At 39.9% G+C, this 23,804-nt stretch overlaps 2 protein-coding genes across 5 annotated transcripts in view; one reads left to right on the forward strand and one right to left on the reverse strand.

Annotated features, from left to right (window-relative positions):
* The first annotated feature begins 324 nt into the window (after positions 1-324).
* Positions 325-9,107, forward strand: mrps18b (mitochondrial ribosomal protein S18B). The gene is made up of 7 exons (XM_084311739.1): positions 325-830; positions 1,055-1,196; positions 1,301-1,398; positions 7,425-7,493; positions 7,575-7,641; positions 7,797-7,856; positions 8,891-9,107. Exons 1-7 carry the CDS (start codon positions 735-737, stop codon positions 9,100-9,102), a joined length of 744 nt encoding a protein of 247 aa, XP_084167865.1. The 5' UTR covers positions 325-734; the 3' UTR covers positions 9,103-9,107.
* Positions 9,108-9,237: 130 nt separating this feature from the next.
* The window catches only part of abcf1 (ATP-binding cassette, sub-family F (GCN20), member 1), a 112,355-nt gene continuing 97,788 nt past the window's right edge, over positions 9,238-23,804 (reverse strand). For all 4 annotated transcript variants that reach the window (XM_084311736.1, XM_084311735.1, XM_084311734.1 and 1 more), the window contains 11 exons: positions 22,736-22,819; positions 21,519-21,643; positions 20,633-20,745; positions 14,116-14,290; positions 13,318-13,392; positions 13,113-13,183; positions 12,990-13,022; positions 11,284-11,452; positions 11,086-11,150; positions 10,926-10,998; positions 9,238-9,896 (listed from right to left, as the gene is read on the reverse strand). In XM_084311736.1, the coding sequence (XP_084167862.1) occupies positions 9,712-9,896; positions 10,926-10,998; positions 11,086-11,150; positions 11,284-11,452; positions 12,990-13,022; positions 13,113-13,183; positions 13,318-13,392; positions 14,116-14,290; positions 20,633-20,745; positions 21,519-21,643; positions 22,736-22,819 (1,168 nt within the window). In that variant the 3' untranslated portion in view covers positions 9,238-9,711. The remainder of the gene's footprint in view (positions 9,897-10,925; positions 10,999-11,085; positions 11,151-11,283; positions 11,453-12,989; positions 13,023-13,112; positions 13,184-13,317; positions 13,393-14,115; positions 14,291-20,632; positions 20,746-21,518; positions 21,644-22,735; positions 22,820-23,804) is intronic.

The following is a 23,804-nucleotide window of genomic DNA, read 5'->3' on the forward strand; positions in this document are numbered from 1 at the left end:
GTATTCACGAAACAAAATGGAGTCTCCGATCACGCGCTGACTTTCATTGTTTTGTCAAGGACAGAATGGCGTTTTCACGCACTTCAAAGTACAATCTCAAATAGCACCAACACTTCAACTTCAAAGTAACATATCTCTTCACAATAAAGATGACATTGGTTATTACTTACGAATAAAGTAATTTTTTATTGATTAAAATAATATGTTGGGGTATAAATTTAGTTGATAAACTTTCTTCAAAATGGCTACTGTAACACGCTCGGCATATTCTCGAAGACACTGACGAGATCGCCGCCATCTTGGTATTGGGGAAACAAACGGATTTCTACGATCAAATGTATGCGTTGAGCTCCGTTTTTATTACATATTTTATCACATTCTTAACCTTTTCATATAATTTGTTTTGAAAATATTGAGGCCAACATGGCATTTCACTATTTCGAAAGCCTTTCTGGTGATTCTAAGTGCATGTTTCCCCCAAGCCATGGACATGCACTTAGACAGAAAGTAAAAAAGACAGGAAATTGATTTTGAGAATTGCCAGATTATGACGCTAAATTGTACATTATAATAATCTAACCCCAATAGTATTAAATACATATTATAGAAAACGGCATAGCATTTGTATTCAACATTTCCCCATACTTTAAATCTTGAAACAATTCACAATTATTATTGGGTTTTTTTTATAATTTTTTTTACTTGAAGCTTTCACCTTCAACCCCTGAACCTTCATGTGGAAAGCAAACATGGCGGCGTCCATGCAACGGATCAGGAACCTTTTGTGTCGTCTATCTCCTCCGATTTTACAGACGGTTCGTCATAACAAGGTATCACCATTATTAGTGTGTTGTTATTTGCACCCGTACGTTATGTCTCGTACGTGTATTAAAACTATCCGTTGATCGCAAGTGCTACTACATTGCGATCGAGGGATTGCATGCTGTTCAGAAACCTTTCCATATAGGCTAACCTTTGTTTTAATTCAATCACTGTCGGTATCAACTGTTTAAACAGAATACGTGCTGATGCTGATGTTGTTTATGTCCGTCAGTCATGTCTACAGAAGTTACCATTCAGAGTGTGGGCTCAGACTGGGCGTCCATTTGTGCTCCCAAATCACTCATTCTGCACTACACCATCTGGAGTACTTGTACGCTATAAAGACAATCCTTGGGATTACCTAGCGAGTGAAGGTACCGACATAGAAATACAGTTGCTTGATAAGTATTTTTATTCATGTGGCTACACTTTTTTCTCTCCCATTGCTTTACTGAGCATAACTCTTCCTCACACACAGCATACATTGAGCGCTATGGAACCAATCCGGTGTGGGCCGATTACAGAAGAAACCACAAAGGAGGCATTCCCCCACAGAAGACACGCAAGACCTGTATTGTACGTTTTTCGTTCACTGCGGTCAAGCCAGCCATTTGCGTGGTCAAACCAGCCGCTCCTGTTTTTCGAGTGAGCGATTGATTGATTGATGATTGAAAACTGTATTAACAGATTGCAGAATGGGTACAATACAGTACAACTCTATTAGTTCCAGGTTTACGGTAATGCAATAAAACAACCACGGGAAGCTACTATTCCTAATTTATGCAAATGACATGTCGTCAGCTTGTGACTGCAACTTGTTCCTGTTTGCGGATGACTCAGCACTGCTGGTCTCTGACAAGAACAAGTTACAGGTTGAAAAATCCCTCAGCTCGGAACTAGGCAAAATCTGCATATGGCTCGCCGACAACAAACTATCATTACACATGGGCAAAACAGAGTCCATTCTCTTCGGTTCAAATAACAAACTCAGCAAGACCGACGGCTTCTCGGTTACAGTGGGTGACAATATTATCACAAGGAAAGATGAAATTACCTACCTGGGTTCCATCCTAGAGGCTAATCTTTCCTGTGACAAAATGGCATCCAATGTAATAAAAAAAGTCAACCAACGAATGCGATTCTTGTACCGGATCTCCTCTCTGGTAAACAAGAATACCCTGAAGACTCTAGCAGGAGCACTCATTCAAGGGTACTACGACTATGCTTGCACCTCATGGTACCAAAGCACCTCAAAGGCACTAAAAAACAAATTACAAACATCTCAAAACAAGCTAGTCAGACTACTACTTGACCTGACTCCTAGAACCCACCTCACCCCTGCCCACTTTGACAACCTAGGATGGCTTAGAGTAGACGACAGAGTACAGCAACTTGCAATGGGCCTGGTCTACAAGATACACTACGCGACCAAGGTACCCATGTACATGTCAAAATACTTCCCAAAGGTCAGTGAATACCACGATCACAACACCAGAGGGAGCTCCACAAATCATGTAAAACCCAGATTCGGCTCAAACAAGGGACTAAACACGTTTCGCAATTATGCCACATAAATGTGGAACGCCCTGCCTAAAGCTGTAAAGGAATGTGAATCACTACCCACCTTCAAAAACACTCTCAAAAAACACCTACGTGAGACTGCAATTCGAAACTGGCCCCTACAAATGTCCTAACCTAGTTGTACAGTAAATGACCAAGGAAGGCTTTGTCAATATTCCAATGTACAGTGTAAAATGTGTGTGTGTCCCCTACCCAACCCCCCCCCCCCCCCCCCCCCCCCCCCACCTCCAATGTACAGCCCTCACCCAACCCCACCCCACCCAACCAACCTCCTCCAATGTACAGTTTCTACGCCAAATGTATATACACTCCTTTTCTGGACACTTTTGTATCACAAACAGTACTGTATTTGCAAATCTGATATGTCATAAATGTATAGATGTAGCAGTACTGTCTATCTGTATGTCATGTATGTCATATATGTTATGATGAATTGAAAATGGGGGACCCTGATGTAAACAAGACGAAAGTCTTTCTCTGGTCTGCATCCCCTTAACAATTGTATGTATTGAGCTGTACTGTACTGTACCCATTCTGCAATCTGTTAATAAACTTTTCAATCAATCAATCAATCAATCAAGCTGTTGTAATTAACCGAAGTGACTTTCGAATAGTCTCACAAGTTAATTTTACAGGAATACTTTAATTATTCCCGGTAATACATCGAATCAATATAGCAGTATTATTGAACATCGAATCAATAGGACGTTTCGTATGTGCAGTATTATATATTCGACCACTAAAGCTACAAAAAATCCCACAAGGAACACTTCCGGTGAGGATTTCAAAGTAATGGTTGTGGTTCATTTCTATTATTTGCGATTGAGGAACAGGGTAATTTATGAGAATATTGTTAGGACTTATTGCTTCATAAACTTGTTGCACAAATACTATTAACTACTTTTACTGTGTACTTTTTGAGAATGGCAAAATTCCCTCCAGAGAAGAGGAAGGAGCATTTGATGTTGGATAAGTAGTTTGACACACTGCCATGTACTTAATACTTCTACTTGCCCAAATAATATTAACTACTTTTACTGTGTACTTTTTGAGTAATTTGATTTTCAAAATCCTCTACATAGAACAAGAATGAGCATTTTCGACTAACTTTGATGTGGGATAAAAAGCATTTCTTCCATAAGTAGTTTATGAAACTGCCATGGTTGTACTTAGTACTTCTTAGACTACTTGCACAAATAATATGAACTACTTTTACTGTGTACTTTTTGAGTAATTGAGCATTTTCGACTAACTTTGATGTGGGATAAAAAGCATTTCTTCCATAAGTAGTTTGTTTAATCAAATTACTCAAAGTACACAGTAAAAGTAGTTCATATTATTGGTGCAAGTAGTCTAAGAAGTACTAAGTACAAACAAGGCAGTTTCATAAACTACTTATGGAAGAAATGGTTTTTATCCAACATTTATGCTCCTTTGGAGGGAATTTTGCCATTCTCAAAGTACACAGTAAAAGTAGTTCATAGTATTTGTGCAACAAGTTTCCTCCACACCTGAAAGCCTTAAATCAACTTGCCGGCTCTTTCCACAGCAAAACGGTAGGCAAGGCACCCTGGTCTAGAAATACAGGCTTCAATCTATGTTGTTTAGTCTATCTGTTCAGTACTGCTCAGCACTGTTTCAAGATGCACAATGAGAGCTTCTTCTTCTTCTTCAGAATTTCCGGCAGTGTCGCATCATGGTGTATTCGTCTACACTGCCGGAAATTCTAGAGAATTGTTGAATATATATAGATACACAAATCTAGAATGTTTGATTATGACATCATACTGTGACATCACAAATGTTCTAGAATGTTTGATTATGACATCATACTGTGACATCACAGATGTTCTAGAATGTTCTATTATGACAAATAAGACATTGTGGCGTATTCGTCTACACTGCCGGAAATTCTGCAGAATTGTTGAATATATATATAGATACACAAATGTTCTAGAATGTTTGATTATGACATCATACTGTGACATAACAAATGTTCTAGAATGTTTGATTATGACATCATACTGTGACATCACAGATGTTCTAGAACAGGGGTAGGCAACCCTAGGCACGCGTGCCTGCATAGGCACGCGGGGGCATTTGCATAGGCACAGGGGGCAGCATAAAAAAAAAAGAAAAATGAAAATTATAATTTTTTTTTTTTTTTAATAAATATTATAGTGAAATATTTTGCACTGTTGTCGCATTTATCTTGTTGAAATCCTCCCACAGGTTCTTTTTACTACCACATATTTAATTGAGACCCTTTATTTGTTTATTATTTCAATTTAGCTGGAAATTGCTACATCATTCAGTAACATTTGCAGAGCCTTATAACAAAAACATTATTACGGTCACCATTGTGACCAGTGGGATTAATCAACAAATTGTATTATTTATTTTTCTATTTCATTGAACATTGCACATGTTAAAAGCAATTTTCTTTACTCAAAATGTGAGTATTACCAAGTCAACTTGTGTTCTTAAAACAATGACAATAAACATAGTTTTATTAGGTTGAAATAATGTGGTTGTGTACTTATTTTTCTGTTAACTTATTATGGATTGAAAACTGAAAACCTTAATGCACAGTAACTGAACTCAATATTTTTAAGTTCTGGTAACTTATTATTATATATTTTTTTACAGTGTAGTCTTGCGATCAATCAAAACTTATTTACACGATATACCTCACATTCACCCTCCATTCACATCCTGGTGTTCTCCATTAGGCCTGTAGGTGGAGCTATGACAGCACACGTACAGTACACACACCGATGGTGTGTGATGTGTCCAAAAATGAATGGGCAAATGTGAGTGAAATGGTCGCACTGTATGCAGCTGTTTGTCTGCATTGCACCCCCCCCCCCCCAACTCAGATTTAGGGTTGATACAACCATCATAATAATATTGTTAATAATAACAATAACAATAATGATGTAATAATGTAAAAAAAATCATTAAAAAGACCTGATTATGAGAAAAGAAAATTACGATGCATGGAATATTGTTGAGGCACACTAGTTACAACTATATTTCAAACAGGCACTCCATGTCAAAAAGGTTGCTGACCCCTGTTCTAGAATGTTCTATTATGACAATTAAGATGGTTCAATGACTATCTAAATCCAATCAATATTCCTAATGCCATTTCAATGTAAGGTTATAAAAATAAACATATAAACATTCATATAATACAATAACCTAAATATACAGCTAAGCCCCATTGTATTCTGAAATGTAGACTTTACCAGTGTAGGCAAAACTGTTAAGAAATAGTTGTCTTACCTTGTAGTAGTGAAGTGAATATTTCATGTGGTTCATTTCTATTATTTGCGATTGAGGAACAGGGTAATTTACGAGAATATTGTTAGGACTTATTGCTTCATAAACTTGTTGCACAAATACTATGAAATAAGGTATAACTCATGAGTGTTTTGGCTCCTATACCATCCTTTACTTTGAAATCCTCACCGGAAGTGTTCCTCGGTGGGATTTTTTTGTAGCTTTAGTGGTCGAATATATAATAGCCTACTGCACATACGAAACGTCCTATTGATTCATGTTCAATAATACTGCACATACGAAACGTCCTATTGATTCGATGTATTACCGGGAATAATTAGAGTATTTCTGTAAAATCAACTTGTGAGATTATTCGAAAGTCACTTGCCGTGTTTGTTTTATTGCATTACCGTAAACCTGGAACTAATCGCGCACTCGAAAAACAGGAGCGGCTGGTTTCACCACGCAAAAGTGAAAGACTGCTGGCTTGACCGCAGTCATTAACTGCAAATGTAATGTTATTATTAGAGATGTTCCGATACCATTTTTCCCTTTCCGATCCGATTCCGATACCTAAGCTTTGGGTATCGGCCGATACCGATATTTATCCGATACCAGTGCATAAAAAAAAGAAATAAAAAATATTATATAAATTATATATATATTTTATTTTTTTCGGATACTGTTATACTGTGTTTTAGTAATAATTAGAAAGTAATGGTATTTATTCAACAACAGGTGATTGTATAGATTTGTATTAGTATCATTAATCAATGAGTATGGGCTACAGCACTGCAGATATACCCTACTCCAATGATCCACACGGACATTAAACGGTGTTGCACTCGCTACTCAGTGGCTCTGCAGATATACCCTATTCAGTCTGTAAGCTAGTGGCAGATAGAACGTTCATGTTGTGATTTTTGATGCAAAATAAATATTCAACATTCTCTTTTGAAACTCCGCCTCAGACTCTTATCCTTTGGCACTTGCTGTACTTTGCTTGCAGGTCTGCAGCCATTATTGCTGGATTATGCACCAACTTTAGACACGGTAACGTTATCAAGCTAAGCTAACTGACCTAGCTCGTCTTCCCGCATTGACATTTGATAACGTTAGTAATAGTCAGCTAACGCTAGTCCGTAGCTACTTAACTTAAATACAATTCACCGTGGGTGCATTATTGTTGATAGACGGTCACGGACAGTGTTAGGTCCTGGAAAAAGGACAGGCGATCATCTGATTTGATGTAACGTTAAAGCGGATGTTGTTCCAACTAGCTATCTTTCCAGCTAATGCTATCATAACACCAGCCAAACACATCCCGATTCCCGTCCGAGCTCCCCGTCACACCGCACTGTCGGGGACAATGGAATTTAAGAAAGTGTATCTGCTGTTAAAATGACACAGCATCACACTTTAAAACATGTTCATTTTATAATCCTCACTCTCCGCAGGATTCGGCAGGAGATAAATTACATCATGGGATCGGAGGCTAGAATTTACGTGTACTCGCCGATACCGATACCAGCATTTTAGGCAGTATCGGCGGCATTTCCGATACCGGTATCGGTATCGGAACAACTCTAGTTATTATAACCTGATGGCAGCTTGCAGCCATCCCAGTTAAATTCCCCTCTACTGTGTTGTTGTGTAGAGGAGAAAAGACCTGTGGAAACCCCTGTCCAATTGCTTGCAGCCATCCCAGTTAAATTCCCCTCTGTGTTGTTGTGTAGAGAGGAGAAAAGACCTGTGGAAACCCCTGTCCAATTTGTCGGGATCCCAATGTTATCATCCATTATAAGGTCAGTTAATTAACATCAGAATCTCTCATCACCCCCACCCCATTAATATATTTGGCTAACAAATCTTAAATTCTTCTGCAGAATGTGAAGCTGTTGCAGCAGTTCATAAGTCCTCACACTTGGATGGTATATGATCCCACTCGAACAGGTAGGCCACCCCAGCCTGATCAAACATTTACAAATTGACCAGTGTAGATCATTAGAATAGAAATACTTTTTTCTATTCAGAGTGAACACCTGAGATACAGGTTCAGGACATTATAGGCAACATGTTTCCCTCTCCTGATGGTCGTTTCTCCCCAGGTGTGTGTATGAAACAGCAGAAGCTGCTGAACCAGGCGATCGATGCAGCCCGAGGGCATGGTACGTTGCTTCAGAGCAATATTGGATGAGCCCATTGAATCCTTGAACCATAGATCATTTTGAAAATATTTAACTGGTCATGTAATTGCAGCTGTATAGGTGTTAATGACATTTGATTTTTCTAATGTGATCATACCTGGCTGTCAACCCTCACGTTTTTCCCGGGATTCTACCGTATTTCAACCTTCTCTCCCGTTAAATATTTCCCAGTTTATTTATTTATACAAAATGGATGCAATTCCCCTCAGTGACAACAGTTGATACAAGAAATAAGACCAGAAGACGGTTGCCGACAAACTGTCGGGCAAAGTGGGGTTGTTCCCGTAGAGCTCACTCTCGGCCGTGGTTTCTCAGTGTATAATGTATGGTGCTCTCCCTCAACATGAGAGTAGGGTGAGACAACACCATTCTTTAGTCCAAATAATACCCTACTTTGTCATTCGTTTAATGTAAAGTCAGTCTTACATTGGCACTGCTTTAACGTTGCATTTACCCATGTGCCAGAAGTAATGAAGCGCAAATGTAAAGTTAATCAATACACTATCTTTATCTATATCACTACTTTAATAAAACAAGATTTCCGTTTTTCATTTATACTCATTCATCCAAAACAAGACAGCAATTCTACTTCTGCATGCACCGGGAGAATTGACTCATAGCACAGATTTGGAGTTGATAGAATGGACATTGCTGTTCTTAGGAAATGTTGCACATGGTGGAAATAATGGAAATTAACATTTCTAACATTAACATTTAGTGTATGTTTAAAGTTGATACATTGAGGCATGGTAGAATTTCACTTTATTACAGCAGTATCCGTTTTTAACATTACAATTAGTGTCTGACACTAGACACATGTTAAGTCAACTTTGTCATTTTCCAATTTGTGCAAGACAGAGGGGGGCGGGGCGAAATCCCAATGTTGACAGCTAGAGCTATGTATGTGATACCAGACCCAAAATGTACACAACCAATTAATTTGTCTCTTCTCTTCGCCCCCCCCCCCCCCCCCCCCCCCCTCCCCCCTCCTTCAGGCTTGCTACCCTTCCAGATTCCCTTTGTGAAGTTCTCGGGGGAGGACTACTCCAACTCCCATGCTGCCGTGGGCTCCACACCACCTCCGTCGTCCCTGACCTCTGGTGACCCCTGGTACAAATGGTACGGCACCGTGGAAGCAGACGAGAAAGAAGTGAGGAAAGTGAAGAAGCTATACAAGGCTTATCTTAAAGAGGGAATATCCGTGTAGCCAAGTGTTGCATGTCATTTAATGTGGTTATCTAAGTGATGCCTTCACCAGCTAGTTAAAATGCTGTAAAGTATAATCCATATGTTATTCTGTATTTCAAGAGGAAGCTGCACAATAAAAAAAAAAATCACAATATAAGATGGAAAAACTCATTTATTTCTTGGTTTGGCTTTTTATATTTTGCAGACACTTCTCAGACCATTAGATATTTGCTTGGTAGTCCATATTAAGAGCTTTATTTTCTACATATATGGATTCAGTGTAATGTATTGCCATTTCCTCTTAACATGTAGTGACTAACACTCGTATGGTAACTCATTGAACGCCTTGGTGAAGCATGACAACCCTGTCCAGGCAGAGGAGTGTAGCTAAGCCCATTGTCCCCAAGAGGAGAGTGCAGCACACCGGCACTGAGCCATTTGACCGCATTCACACGGCAGGCCGTTTTACACATGTCATGCTCAGGTTGGCATTCCTTGGAAAGGAATCCCAACCTGAGCATGACAAGAGAGCAAAACGGCCCGTCGTCTGAATACGGTCAACTGTGACATGGCCCCGCGTTAGCTGGTTCGTTTTGCATTTATACAGTGGTCCCCCCCTCTCGTCGGGTCACTCCTTGGCAGTGGCCTTGTCCTTGTCCTTGTGGATCAGGGTCTCTCCCAGGGACTCCAGCACCTCCCGCTTGTAGTCCTCAAAGTCCCCGTCGATCTGGTTGATGGAGGAGTCCTCCACCACCCACAGCTGACATTTGGTCTCGGTGATCATCCTGGCGTCGTGGCTCACAATGATCACGGCTAGAGATGGGAAGGGAACGGGCGGAGACCATTAAATTACAGCAAGCACCACTCAATATAGATACTTATAGCCCGCTGGATTTGAGTACTCTGTATGTAAATTATGTTTTGATGTTGAGAGATCTTAATTGATGCAGTGTAATTCACAATGTGGGGGGGAAACAAGTTCCCAAGAGCATTCTTCTGGTACAACATCGGTCCCTAATTGGATTTACATTTAGTCATTTAACTGACTCTTATCCAAAGCAATTTACAAGTTCTTTACAACAAGCAGGAAGGGTACAACTCTTGGCAGCTACCGGTAAGTAACATTGTTCATCAAACAGTGTTGAACTTGGGTGCTACAGTCTTGAGCGCAAAGTACAGTAGGTAGTAATATAGGCAAGGAAGATTACTTAGTAGCAAAGTGCATGATAGTAAAAGACATATCTGTTGACGTGTTGCAAAAGTGTTGATGTTACAAAGTTAAAAAAGCTAATCAGCCTTCAGTATGGGTGTACTTTATTAAAGCTAATCCAATCCGCCTTCAGTATGGTGTACTTTATGTTGTGCTCTTTTCCCTCCTTCGAAATAAGCGAATTTAGTGAACCTAGGATATTTAGTCTGTAAGACACTTCTGTCGTGCCGCAATCTAATTCATCCTTAATGATTCTAACTTGCAGCAGTTTCTCAATCTTGTGCCACAAGTGCTAGTAGTTACTATGACCACTTGACCAAACATCAGCATGCAGGTTAGATTAGGACAGTGAAACACTGATATCAAGATATATTAAAAAAAATCTTATTAAATAAAAGGTTTTCCACCAATAGTCAGTTTGGAGGGAGAGTACACCAGTGAAATGTCACTGAAACACACAACATATCAAATTCTTGAGGCCAGAATAGCTCCCATGTGCTCCCTTTGCTGTTGCATCTGGTCAGTGTAGACATCTCTATTCAAACTATTGGCAGGTATTTACATTTTTGCATTGCTCCGTCATTCGCTAGCTTGCATTGCTATATGTTTAGAATAGGAGCAACTGTGCATACCTCCTTTGTACTCATTGATGGCCTCTGATAAGGCATCGATAGACTCAATGTCCAAGTTATTCGTAGGTTCATCCTGATGGGAGTGAGGAAAGAAGAAAGTCAATCAAGGAATCATTTAGATATTAAGATAAAGAGACACTACATAAGAATAGTCACTTACCAAGATGAGCACATCGGGTTGCCGGCAGGAGAGCTCAGCAAATACTACTCTGGCCTTCTGACCTCCTGTAGAGGAAGAAATAGTGATATAAGTTTCCTCTACTAAAGATTTGAAGTCCAAAAAGAGGCACTCTGGAGTCCTAGTCTCCTCCACAATCACAAGGACTGACATTCACACAGCTACTTCCTTTGTCCTTACCGGAGAGTTTGGCTATCTGGATGGTGTGCGCATGGCTCTCCAGGCCGAAGCGTCCCAAGCACTTCCTGCTGTCCTGATAGGGCAGGTTGAAGTTCCTCATGAGGTACTCCGTGCCTGCCTCCTCCATGTTCAGCTGATCAGCATACTGCTGGTTGAAGAAGCCCACTTTCTGCACAGCGGCAAGAAAAAGGAACACTATTGACCTTAAATTACCATACCGGTATGGTAATAAATGTACGTTAAAGCACCCCTATATTATGTCCATTTCCCAGTAGAATATTGAAATTTTTGTGGTCTATTTACAAACATTTGCATGTTTTTATGGCACCTAGTTACAGCTGTACAGGCTGTGTGTGCAGCACCCCAGGCTAACTCAGACTGATACTATTTATTTCTCTTTAAATGCAAATTAACTGCTGCTGCTTCCATGCATGCGCATGCAAGCTCACGAAATTCAGATCAAACTAGGCGTTGAAATATGAAATATCCAGCAATTTCATATCCTATTTCTCGCCTAAAATGTTGTCAGAAACATGTTTTAGTAAACTGTTTGAGAAAAAAAAGTCTAGGCCCCACTCAACAGCTTCACAGCGTAACCCTGAACGAGGGGGAGGGGGGCTTTGGGGTGCTGGAGAGCTTCAGCCCTGGTAAATACAATTTTTTTAACTCATCATTGAGTGGGTAGAAGATCAGCGGTACAGAAAGGACATTTGGATGCATATATTGGAGTTCATGAAGAACATGAATCTACTTAACCAGTAAAAACAGAGGATGATGTCTTAGAGGTTTGATGCAACACATGTATTGAATCAGACTCATTGTGTTGCCATATTAGAGTGTGTGACCATCTATATCCTTCATACACAAGTTACAACACTGAATATGTTTTGCGCATCCTGGCAACCCAGACAAAAATAACACACCTAGTGTGAATAATTTCCCTTTTTAACCACAACATTAACAAACACCTTGCAAGTGAATATTTTTTGGCAGATTTCACTCCCTCTCAGCCGAAACCGATTTGCATTTGAAACAGTTAATGGCTTAGTCCTGTTGTAATAAGCCTGGTCTGTGTAGCTGGTTAAGGACTGCGGGTGCTTAGCTGAGTTTCTGTCCTTGATGCATTTGCAATTGAAAAGTAAGTAGCCTATGATTGGAACATGGCAGAGGAAGATAGTATCAATTAAAACCCTGGATGTCTGCAATTGTTATGGCTTACTGCTATTGGAGTGAAAACATTTACAACACATGGTAAAGCTATATAGGCTATGCTACAGAATTAATTCAAGAATATACCGTAACTAAGTAGGCTTATTATCGAAAATCAGAATGGCTTGGGTTGGTTTCTTCTACATATTTCTCTGGTCCAATGTTTGCATTAAAAACTTGTATATATTAAAAAAAAAAAAAAAAAAGCAAAAGTTTTCACATCTAAAAAAGGAAGCCAGGCTCAGGAACATGGGTCCGGTGTAGAATACGTGGGCCGATTAGTAAACAGGCTTAAAGTTATATTTAGACCAGAATGGTCCTTTAATGCACTGCATTTATACAATCAAGGACATGTGTGTAACAGGTTAGGACAGAAGGACTCTGGACCAGATATTCATGCATGTGAAGGTTCAGCTGTAATTACTAAGAGTACTGATGGTTTTCCATTAAATGGAAAACTGTGAAGGAAGAGTCAAAGCTCTGTAAAAGTCACTCACCAGGCGATGATTCTTTCTCATTTCACCTTTGCTCTGAAAGAAAAAAGAAGGAAAGATTTTATTTACTGTAACAGTCCTAAAAACAACACAGACAGTGGTATTCGCTCAGATATACAAACTTACTGGAGTTAATCTTCCAGTGAGGAGCAGTAACAGGGTACTCTTCCCCACGCCGTTGGGTCCAACTATACAAACTAAGGAAGGAAAAGTGACAGAGTAAAAATTTAAAATGTTGTGACGTTATGTAGCATACCTGGTTGTGAACTCAATCATTTGAGTGGAGGTACCTTACAGTATACATGGCTTTAAGTGAACATGTTATACTTACTCCTAGTCTCCATGTCAATTCCAAAGTCCACATTCTTGAACAGGGGTTTCTGACCATCATAGCTAAAGTCAACACCTGCAACAGGGATAGGTATAGCGTTAGCTTAGCAGGATACCAGATAATTTATGTGGCATTGGGTTTAGTCGATAAAGTTTCCACCCCAGGAAATGTGATTATGAGATAAGTGATGATAAATGACAAACGATGTCCACACAAGCTAAATACTTCTAATGTTAATACTGTTGTGAAAAGAAACACTTTGATTTCCCATATCATCATCATCAACACAAACACATTCTGTACATTTAGACATATACATACACACACTCACATACCCAGTTACTTTTTGTTTCATTTTATCTTATTTTTAGTGACAGGAATATTGGTAGCTTATACAAATAGGTGGTAAGAGTTTACTTTGTATGTATATCCAGTGCCTATGAATCGGGGTAAGAGTTTACAATATATGTATATGGTTTCTCACTGCTTGTGAATTGAGTGCATATTAATATATAAAGTTATGTAATGTATATTGTACTATGTATGATTCCATATGATTAGGAATGCGTCAATGCGGTATGTATAGTAGTAATATGTTTGATAGAAAGTATAGTCACTTTCTGACTTTTAATACCACTTGGTTGCTTGTCTGTAAATGTCTTATCTGTTGTCATTTATATGTTATGTGTTGGACCGCAGGAAGAGTAGCTGATGTTTTGCATTAGCTAATGGGGATCTTAATAAAATCATAAATCAACAAACAAAAGGAGAAGGACCAGCTTCCTCCGGAGTCCTTACAGTGTAGTCCCAGGATGGGTGGAGAGATCGGAGGTGGGTTGGGGAAGGTGAACTTGACTGTGTACTCCTTGGGCCTCTGGAGCAGGTCCGTGGTGTCCTGGCTCTCCTCCTCCATGATGCCCTTCTTCTTGCCCTTCTGCTGCTTCCTGGTCAGAGCCTCCTTGGTTTGCTTCTCCTGAGAGAGGGGGGGGGGAATCAAGAACCCAGTCAACAGCCGCACAGCAAGGCAGGAAGGTGGAGTGAATTGGGCCCGTTCATGCATGTGCAGGAAAAGTGTTTGTGCGCATGGTGCATGAGCTTTAGTAGATATTAGGGGTGTGGACATTTCTCGATTCTAAAGTGCTCCGCACATGGCGGGCGATTTTTGCCAGGCGACCGATTTTTTAAGCGAGTTGACAAGACAGAATTCTATCGCTTCCATTGTTATGAATGAGAGAATAAAAAGAAGCAGGGAAGCTGGACCAGCACTCTCAGGTTCAAGTATTTAATAGCAGCCTGAAGTGGAAACAAAGTGCAGCCTGAAGTGGCTAGCCATAACACTGACGAAGGAATAAGAATTCCGAAACATGTTTGTTTCCACTTCAGGCTGCTATTAAATACTTGAACCTGAGAGTCCAGCTTCCCTGCTTCTTTTTATATATCACTTTACGGGATTTCAGCACCCAGTGTCGGATTTTGAAAGCGCGGTCTAACTTGACATGAATGAGAGAACCCACACGGCAGGAGATTTTGAAGCGACGGTCGCGCAGCTATTTTGTCGCCTGGCTAAAAATCGCCTCGATCCTATTTTTTGAGGCGACGGCAGGCGACACAGCAAGGACAATGAGGAAATAACATGACTTCTACAGTAGAAGTAGTACAGAAGTTCTACTGGTGTATCATTTGTACACCATTAATCCATCAATACATTCATTGATCAATAACCTACGTATTATTACCATGCTACTTATGTTCATTATTATTAACAGGAACAATTTAAATAAATAACGTTAGTTGGAGAAGCTATAGTGGCCGCTTGTCATTAACTAATAAATGAACAATGTGCCACGATGCACCTACTAGATGTTTTTGTACTCGGGTAACAAAATAAGTTGTGGATGTTGACAGAGTTTAATGTCCAGGCTGCAGCTGATGTGGTTCATAAGGTTTATTGTCCAAAGAAAATGATGGTTGAGAACAGAATAGTTTGCGTCTTCAGTGAAAAAACATTCGCTCTCAGCAGGTGCATAATACTTGTCCAATCGGTGGTAGTGAACGTATTGTAGCGATCAGGCATGCAGTAATGTCAGGAAGAATGAGGAGAAGTTGTATTCGTATAGGTGGTTTAATTCCAGCTCAATATGGGTTTACTTCCCTCGTAATGCACAACACAGCTACCTGCTAATACACTCGCTTCACAACAACCTAACGTCCGGTCCGTCCTGATATCTCCCTCCGGGGGGAAACAAGTAACCACACCCCCAGCTAGACAGAGCGACACATGTAGCTTATTATACCTGTGAACGGTCGGCTCTGGTGTGGGGGGCCAAGCGATTGTCGTTGAGCGACAGACGATTGCATCGCCAGGTGGCGTGTATCACTTCCGCAACGGATTTAGTTGGATTTCGGTTTCCGGGTTCGCCTGATTGGCCGCAACGGCCACGTGACACGCCGTGGCACGCCCCCGCGGCATCGGCAGAGGCAAGGCGCCGCTACACGCTGCTGTGTTTCACTGCCGCTTTCCCACTTCAACGCCAGAGCAATATTGTCGCGCATTAAGTTTAATAATATTGTCGCATTGTGGAAAGCAGGCTTTCCAGAGCGTAGATTTCAGTGTGTATCATTTAATCATTTATCATTTAACATTTGAAAGGCATACATTGTTGTCATACAGAAGTACAGAATACTTTTATCCAAAATGCTTCTTTATTGTCGCGTTGTGGAAAGCAGGATGAGAGAGCGTAGATTTCAGTGTGTATCATTTAATCATTCATCATTTAACATTTGAAAGGCATACATTGTTGTCATACAGAAGTACAGAATACTTTTATCCAAAATGCTTCTTACTGTTACTGTTAGAGACTGTGCTAGACAAATTAATGACTAATTCGGTCAGAAATAGCGTAACTAATAACGTTAGTAAGAACTGCTTATATGCTTATTATGTCTGCGGGGTACAGTAACAGTTTCTCCCGGTACATTCTGAAGAGCACACCGCTGTATGTTGGAGAACCAGCGGTCTTCCGCTCCTCCTCACTCGAGTGAGAGCAAAGCCGCGCGAGGGGGCGGCACCTCGGCACAGCTCAGCCCTGTGTGACACGAGCAGGAAGGAGGAGATTGGAGTCCTTCCAATCGGAATATGTTGTTTCTTTACACATATGTTGGATTATGAATATGTCTTTATAGCTACAAATTAATGACTAATTCGGTCAGAAAGCAGTAACACAACAGTTGCAATGTTGTGTTACTGCTTCTCGGCATAAGCCCCATAATAAGACCGTCTCTGGTTTGCTCCAGCGGACACCAGAGTTCAGCGATGCCGCTCGCGGGAGCATATTCTCCCCGCTGGTGATCGCAGCACGGAGGGTCGCGGACCAGCCTGGCAGCATAGCTATAAAGACATATTCATAATCCAACATATGTGTAAAGAAACAACATATTCAGATTGGAAGGACTCCCATCTCCTCCTTCCTGCTCGTGTCACACAGGGCTGAGCTGTGCCGAGGTGCCGCCCCCTCGCACGGCTTTGCTCTCACTCGAGTGCGGAGGAGCGGAAGACCGCTGGTTCTCCAACATACAGCGGTGTGCTCTTCAGAATGTACCGGGAGAAACGTTTACTGTACCCCGCAGACATAATAAGCATATAAGCAGTGCTTACTAACGTTATTAGTTACGCTATTTCTGACCAAATTAGTCATTCATTTGTCTAGCACAGTCTCTAACAGTAACAGTAAGAAGCATTTTGGATAAAAGTATTCTGTACTTCTGTATGACAACAATGTATGCCTTTCAAATGATAAATGATTAAATGATACACACTGAAATCTACGCTCTGGAAAGCCTGCTTTCCACAACGCGACAATATTATTAAACTTAATGCGCGACAATATTGCTCTGGCGTTGAAGTGGGAAAGCGGCAGTGAAACACAGCAGCGTGTAGCGGCTAGGGATGGGTACCGAATTCGGTACTTTTGAGGTAGCGAACCGAAACACGTCGGTACTACCGAGTATCGAATCAAGTGAGAAACCGAAAAAAAATTAAAAAAAAATTAAAAGAAAACTAAAAAATATATTTTTTATTAATTCTTTTTTTTACTTTTTTTTCTTCTTTTCATGTCAACGTTCACACGCACAATATATGCTTACCTAGGATTTGACTTGATTCAACAACAAAGCAGTCGGAGCAATGACAAGCCGAAAACTGTCGAAATTGTAGTTATTTGAAGTTTGGATTTTTTTTTTACGACTGAGGTAGGTAAATTAAATTTCTTGAGACTAAAGTACCGAAAAAAGGTACCGTTGGGTACCGGTATCGATTCACAGGTACCGGTTCAAATGTGAAAGGTACCCATTCCTAGTAGCGGCGCCTTGCGGGGGCGTGCCACGGCGTGTCACGTGGCCGTCGCGGCCAATCAGGCGAACCCGGAAACCGAAATCCGTTGCGGAAGTGATACATGCCGCCAGGTGACGTCGCTCGCCCGCCGTGTGGACCACTTTAGATGCATCGCGATGCGGACGTGGACGATTCAGCATTGATTAATAATAATAAAAAAAATAATGTTACTCTCTTGCTTGCTAGCTTTTGTTCTTTTACATAAAGCGCCCTACAAATCAAATGTATTATTATTATTGTATTATTAAAGCTAGTGCTCTGGTCATGCATCCACTCAACTCATAGAAAATACAGCATCAGGCTATTCTAAAAGTATTTATACTAATACTGATACTAATAAAAAGAGTATTGAACCGTTTTTAACAGCTGGGTATCGAGATACAGATACTACGGTAGTATCTGTATCATGCAACACTAGTAAAGAGACATTTATTTTGACTGATTTAATAACTATTTTTTAAAGATTTATTTTAGCATTTTTACAGCTTTTTACAGGCGGAGAGGGAGAATGGGAGAAGATGTGGGGGAAGACGTGCAGGAAATGTCACCGGTTCCGGGAGTGGAACACGGTATGGCTGCGTAGCACCGCAGTGCGCCACCCTGGTGCCCCGAGTTAAGAACTTTCTAAATAAAAGTTAATTTATCTGACTGCTTGTATTAATTGATGAAAAAGTTGCCATGTGCAGTAATATAGATTATAAAATTGAGGATGTTATTATATTATTGAGCTGCATCGTAGAATCGAATCGTGGACAGCTGAATCGTAATTGAATCGAATCGTGAGGCCAGTGAAGATTCACAGCTCTAGTTTACATATGGACGCTCCTCACATATTAGAGTTCATGAAGAACAAGATGAGTCTACTTTCAATAACCAGTAAAAGCGGAGGATGATGTCTTGGAGGTTTGCTGGAACACATGGATTGAATCTCACTTTCTGTGTGAGAATTGTGTTGCCATATTCAAGAGTGACACATCTATATCCTTCTTCCTGAGGAGAGTGAGGAAAGCTCACCCGTCTCCTCAGATTCTGGTGAACTATAGGAAGCATGCTCATTAACGGCATGGTATGGCAACTGCTCTGCCTTAGACTGGAAAGCACTGCAGACAGAGGGTGGTGAAAACTAGAGATGTTCCGATACCATTTTTCCCTTTCCGATCCCGATACCTAAGCTTTGGGTATCGGCCGATACCACCAGTGCATACATATAAAAAAAAATATATATATATATAAATTATACCTTTTATTTTATTTTATTTTTTTACAGATACTGTTATACTGTTTTTTTTAGTAATAACTAGAAAGTAATGGTATTTATTCAACAACAGGTGATTGTATAGATTTGTATTAGTATCATTAATCAATGAGTATGGGCTGCAGCACTGCAGATATATCCTACTCCAATGATCCACACGGACATTAAACGGTGTTGCACTCGCTACTCAGTGGCTCTGCAGATATACCCTATTCAGTCTGTAAGCTAGTGGCAGATAGAATGTTCATGTTGTGATTTTTGATGCAAAATAAATATTCAACATTCTCTTTTGAAACTCCGCCTCAGACTCTTATCCTTTGGCACTTGCTGTACTTTGCTTGCAGGTCTGCAGCCATTATTGCTGGATTATGAATAGCACCAACTTTAGACACGGTAACGTTATCAAGCTAAGCTAACTGACCTAGCTCGTCTTCTCGCATTGACATTTGATAACGTTAGTAATAGTCAGTAGCTACTTAACTTAAATACAATTCACTGTGGGTGCATTATTGTTGATAGACGGTCACGGACAGTGTTAAGTCCTGGAGAAAGGACAGGCGATCATCTGATTTGATGTAACGTTAAAGCGGATGTTGTTCCAACTAGCTATCTTTCCAGCTAATGCTATCATAACACCAGCAAAACACATCCCGTCCGAGCTCCCCGTCACACCGCACTGTCGGGGACAATGGAATTTAAGAAAGTGTATCTGCTGTTAAAATGACACAGCATCACACTTTAAAACATGTTCATTTTATAATCCTCACTCTCCGCTGGACTCGGCAGGAGATAAATTACATCATGGGATCGGAGGCTACAATTCACGTGTATCGGCCGATACCGATACCAGCATTTTAGGCAGTATCGGCGGCATTTCCGATACTGGTATCGGTATCGGAACAACTCTAACCGCCCAACGGATCACTGGTACACCACTCCCTGCAATCGAGACTGTCCAGCACAAACGGTATCATCAGGGACACCTCTTGTCCTAAACACAGACTGGTTGGCATTCACTGCTCTCCTCCCCTTTCCTTTTCCAATCTAGACCTACATTATCTATCACACAGTGTGGGGTGGCAGAAAGATGAGGCAAGATACAATGCTGTGTACTACTTACATCTATATGAAAAAAAGAAAAAAACAGTAAATCCTTAACAATTTGCTTTAGTAAACTGGATGTCCATTAGTTTAATAGGAAATGTGTTAGTAATTTTTTTGCTGTCAAAATTACATCATTTTAGTTTAGTTGTTTAAATTTCACGGTGGTCAGTTTTAAGTTTTGTTTTTATAGATATTTCTTTTTTGTCTTCATTTCTGTTGACAATTTCATGGTGCTAAGTTTGAATCTCATTCACGAATGGCTGTGAAATATGGCAAAAATATAAAAGATATTTTCTTTGTTTTAAAAATACAATATTTAGATTTCCAGTACAAATTACAATGTGAATTCTTTTTTTATGTCATTATCCTGTAATATAATTGTCATGGTGCCATTTAATTCAAAACAGTCTATTTTCTTTTCCCTTTTTGTAATACACCTCCAATGTGTATACATGATGTGATGACAGTATGCTGTACCATCACGGTATACTTCCCAGTCCATTCATGTTACCGTAGTTAAAACAAATATTTATTGGCATAATGGACACAATTCCCATGATACTCACAGCTTGTTTGGTGGACTTGCCACCAGCCTTGAGATCCTTGAGTTTCTTCTCCTGCTTATCGTACTGCTTCTGGAGCTCCTTCTGTTTCTGCACGTACATCTTCTTGAAGGTCACTTTGGGCAGATAAGTGTGAGAAAAACGTTATGGAATGAGTCACCTATGAATCGAGCACCGTGCAGAGCAACGTAGGGTTGGGTGATAATTCAATATTATCGTTTATTGTATCAGGATCGTTTAGAGATGAAATTATATTGTTGCACACTAAATGAATGATTACAACCACATATTGAACCAAGTTTCTCTCAAAAAGAGTTTGTTAGATATCACACTTTACATGATCATGCAGTTCAATACGATGAACAGCAATTGGATTATTCATCTTGTGATTAGTATATGTAAACATATATATATATACATCAGTGTTGTAGTACTCGAGTCTTGGACTGATTTTGTGACTCTGCATTGACTGCATTCGGACTCGGAAGGTGCAAACGAGGACTCAAGACATGTTCATTGATAAATACGGTTTATTTTTGCAATAGGCCCTAATCATTTGGCAATTGATGGCTAGTGCGTTTGTTTGGCTATTGTGTCACAAAGTAAATAAACTCCCTTTGAAATGGTGACCGCTGTTTTATTTATGTTTAATGTCGACTTTTTATTGAATTTCTTTCATGTCAGCTCTTTTACTGCCAGAGTGGAGTGGACTCAACCTTGATGACTTGGACTCGGACTAGGGTAATGAGGACTAGACTCAGACTCGAGATTTAGTGACTCGACTACAACAAGATATATATGTATGGAAACATTCCAGATGATTGTTGTGATACGACTGATGGTATCCATACAACACAATAATATGCACAATCCATCAATGTAGACTCACAATAGTTCCCCTTGTAATAGAAGAGTTTCTGGTAGTCTAAATGGATGATGTCCGTACAAACATCGTCAAGGAAACTCTGGTCATGGGAAACAATCAGGAGAGTTTTCTTCCAGCCTTGAAGGTAGCTGTGAGCAGAGAAAAAGAGCACAGATGCCCAACACACAATCTCAGTTAGATTAAATCTATTCCAGAGTTAAATCCAAAACCACGATAAGTCAGCAAGTCTGCATTAAAATTTCATTTGAATTTATGCAGGAATTAGCTTAAAGGCACAATGTAATCCATAATACAAATATAAACAAAAGAGTAGCCCCACCACCAAGGTTCAAAAGACCGGAGACATGTTATCATTCCGGAACTGATTGACAAGTCTCTTAATCCTAATACTAACACTAGTAATACATAAGAACTAAATATGAGTTATTAATGTTTTTCCATGCTTTAAAAAGGTTTATTTACATTGGTAATGTTCGTAAAACACTTTAATCGACTGAGAAAGATCCATAATGCTAATTTTCCATCTACAAATATAACTATTATTTATATGGTCAATTGACCCACCTCACTTCCCTCCACAGCCGCAACCTACTGCTAAAACTGACGGTCTAAAGTAGTAAATGTATGGACGGATATGTACAGTTTACATTCTATTCTTTGATGCGATTGTTGATGATTTGTACATACAATGGAACTAAATGAATGACAGGATAATCAATCAAAACGGACACAAATAAACATCAAGTAACTTCAAACTAAAGTGTTTTATGACCATCTAATGGGACTGTGTCAATATTTGTATCGTCATTACCTGCATTGCTTCTACCCTTTTTCTTATTCTCTGCTTTTATTCCGTCTATTTTATGCTAATTTATGTTTATTTGACTGCTGTAAAGCACGTTGGGCTGAAATTATTGTATGAAAGGTGCTATACAAATAAAGTTTATAATAATAATTATTATCATAATTACATAATAATAAATGTATAGAGAGTGATGCATAGAGTCTGCGTCTTTATTCTCGTCATCCATGACTGGACCATGACTGGATCATGAACAGTGTGTCTGTCATACAATGAAACGTGTTGGTAGTTGTTGAACTGTCGCTGCAACATTGTCACAAAGACAAATTACTGCAGTGCATTTCTTGTATATGCAGAGTATACAATTTCTAATTGTGATTCCTGGTTCAGAGAGAAGGTAGATAGCAGGTAGACGTACTTGTTGAGCCAGATGACGGCGTTCAGGTCCAGGTGGTTGGTGGGTTCATCCAGCATCAGTAGTGTGGGCTCCATGAACAGAGCTCTGGGGAGGAGAACAGGTGCAGTAGATTAGAAACTAGGGCCATAAGGAAAGCTCAAGCATTCAAGATATCGGCTAACACAGCAGGGACAGGGATTTCCACCAATTTTGCTGATGAAGACGATGTTAAGTTATTTATTTTTTAACCAGGGACAGTGCACATTAATCAACATATTCAGTTTCCACATCAATGTAAATGTGCCAGAATTAGCTAATGAGCTAGTTTTCATCTGTAGTCCCTGCCTACCACGCATGTCTTTATGGTGTGTGAGGAAACCAGAGTACCCAGAGGAAACCCACACGAACACAGGGAGAACATGCAAACTCCACACAGAAAGGCGCCCTGCTGGGGTTTGAACCCAGGACCTTCTTGCTGTGAGGCAGCAGTGCTAACCAGTGCCACCATACACGTTTACTGTATGAAGCACAATCTCAGGAGGCTCATACAGAACCAAGCATTTTACTGTAATGTACAAACAAAACTTGAAACTAGAGTCAGACTAATCGAAAAAAACTGTTGCCAACAATAGATTAAAGGAACACACCAACATTATGGAAAACCGTACGGCATAGCTGTACAGTGCGACTTATGCTACGAGACGAGTCTCTCCCTCTCTCTCTCTCAGCCAAACATTACAGTCCAAATATCCAGTTTGTTGTTATAGTACGTGTGCAGATGAGGTCAGAGGAGTAAATAAACTTAAAAAATAATTATACAGAGAGAAGCTTCAGCAAGTACAAAACGCTGCTGACCGAGAAAAGAGAATTCCTCACTGAGGAAAACACAAAGCGCCCAACCATCATGTATCACAATGGTGATGTCAGCCAGAGATGGGGAGAAGCAGGAACCTTTAAAGGACATCTCTTTGAAAGATTTATTTTAAACAAATTATTATTTTGTATTATTTAATAATTATTTAGTTAATGCACTGCACTGGCAGTTGAACTGCATTGAACTGAATAAAAAAATGCATTGAACTGCACTGGC

This window comes from Notolepis coatsorum (assembly GCF_963971535.1).
Source record: "Notolepis coatsorum genome assembly, chromosome: 4".
NCBI lineage: Eukaryota > Metazoa > Chordata > Actinopteri > Aulopiformes > Paralepididae > Notolepis > Notolepis coatsorum.

Bases quoted from the DNA above. Each gene is read 5' to 3' on its own strand.
- mrps18b (XM_084311739.1), top strand. From the start codon at position 735: ATGTGGAAAGCAAACATGGCGGCGTCCATGCAACGGATCAGGAACCTT. The intron at 831-1,054 runs GTATCACCATTA...TATGTCCGTCAG, and splicing joins AGACGGTTCGTCATAACAAG to TCATGTCTACAGAAGTTACC. The intron at 7,857-8,890 runs GTACGTTGCTTC...CCCCTCCTTCAG, and splicing joins CGATGCAGCCCGAGGGCATG to GCTTGCTACCCTTCCAGATT.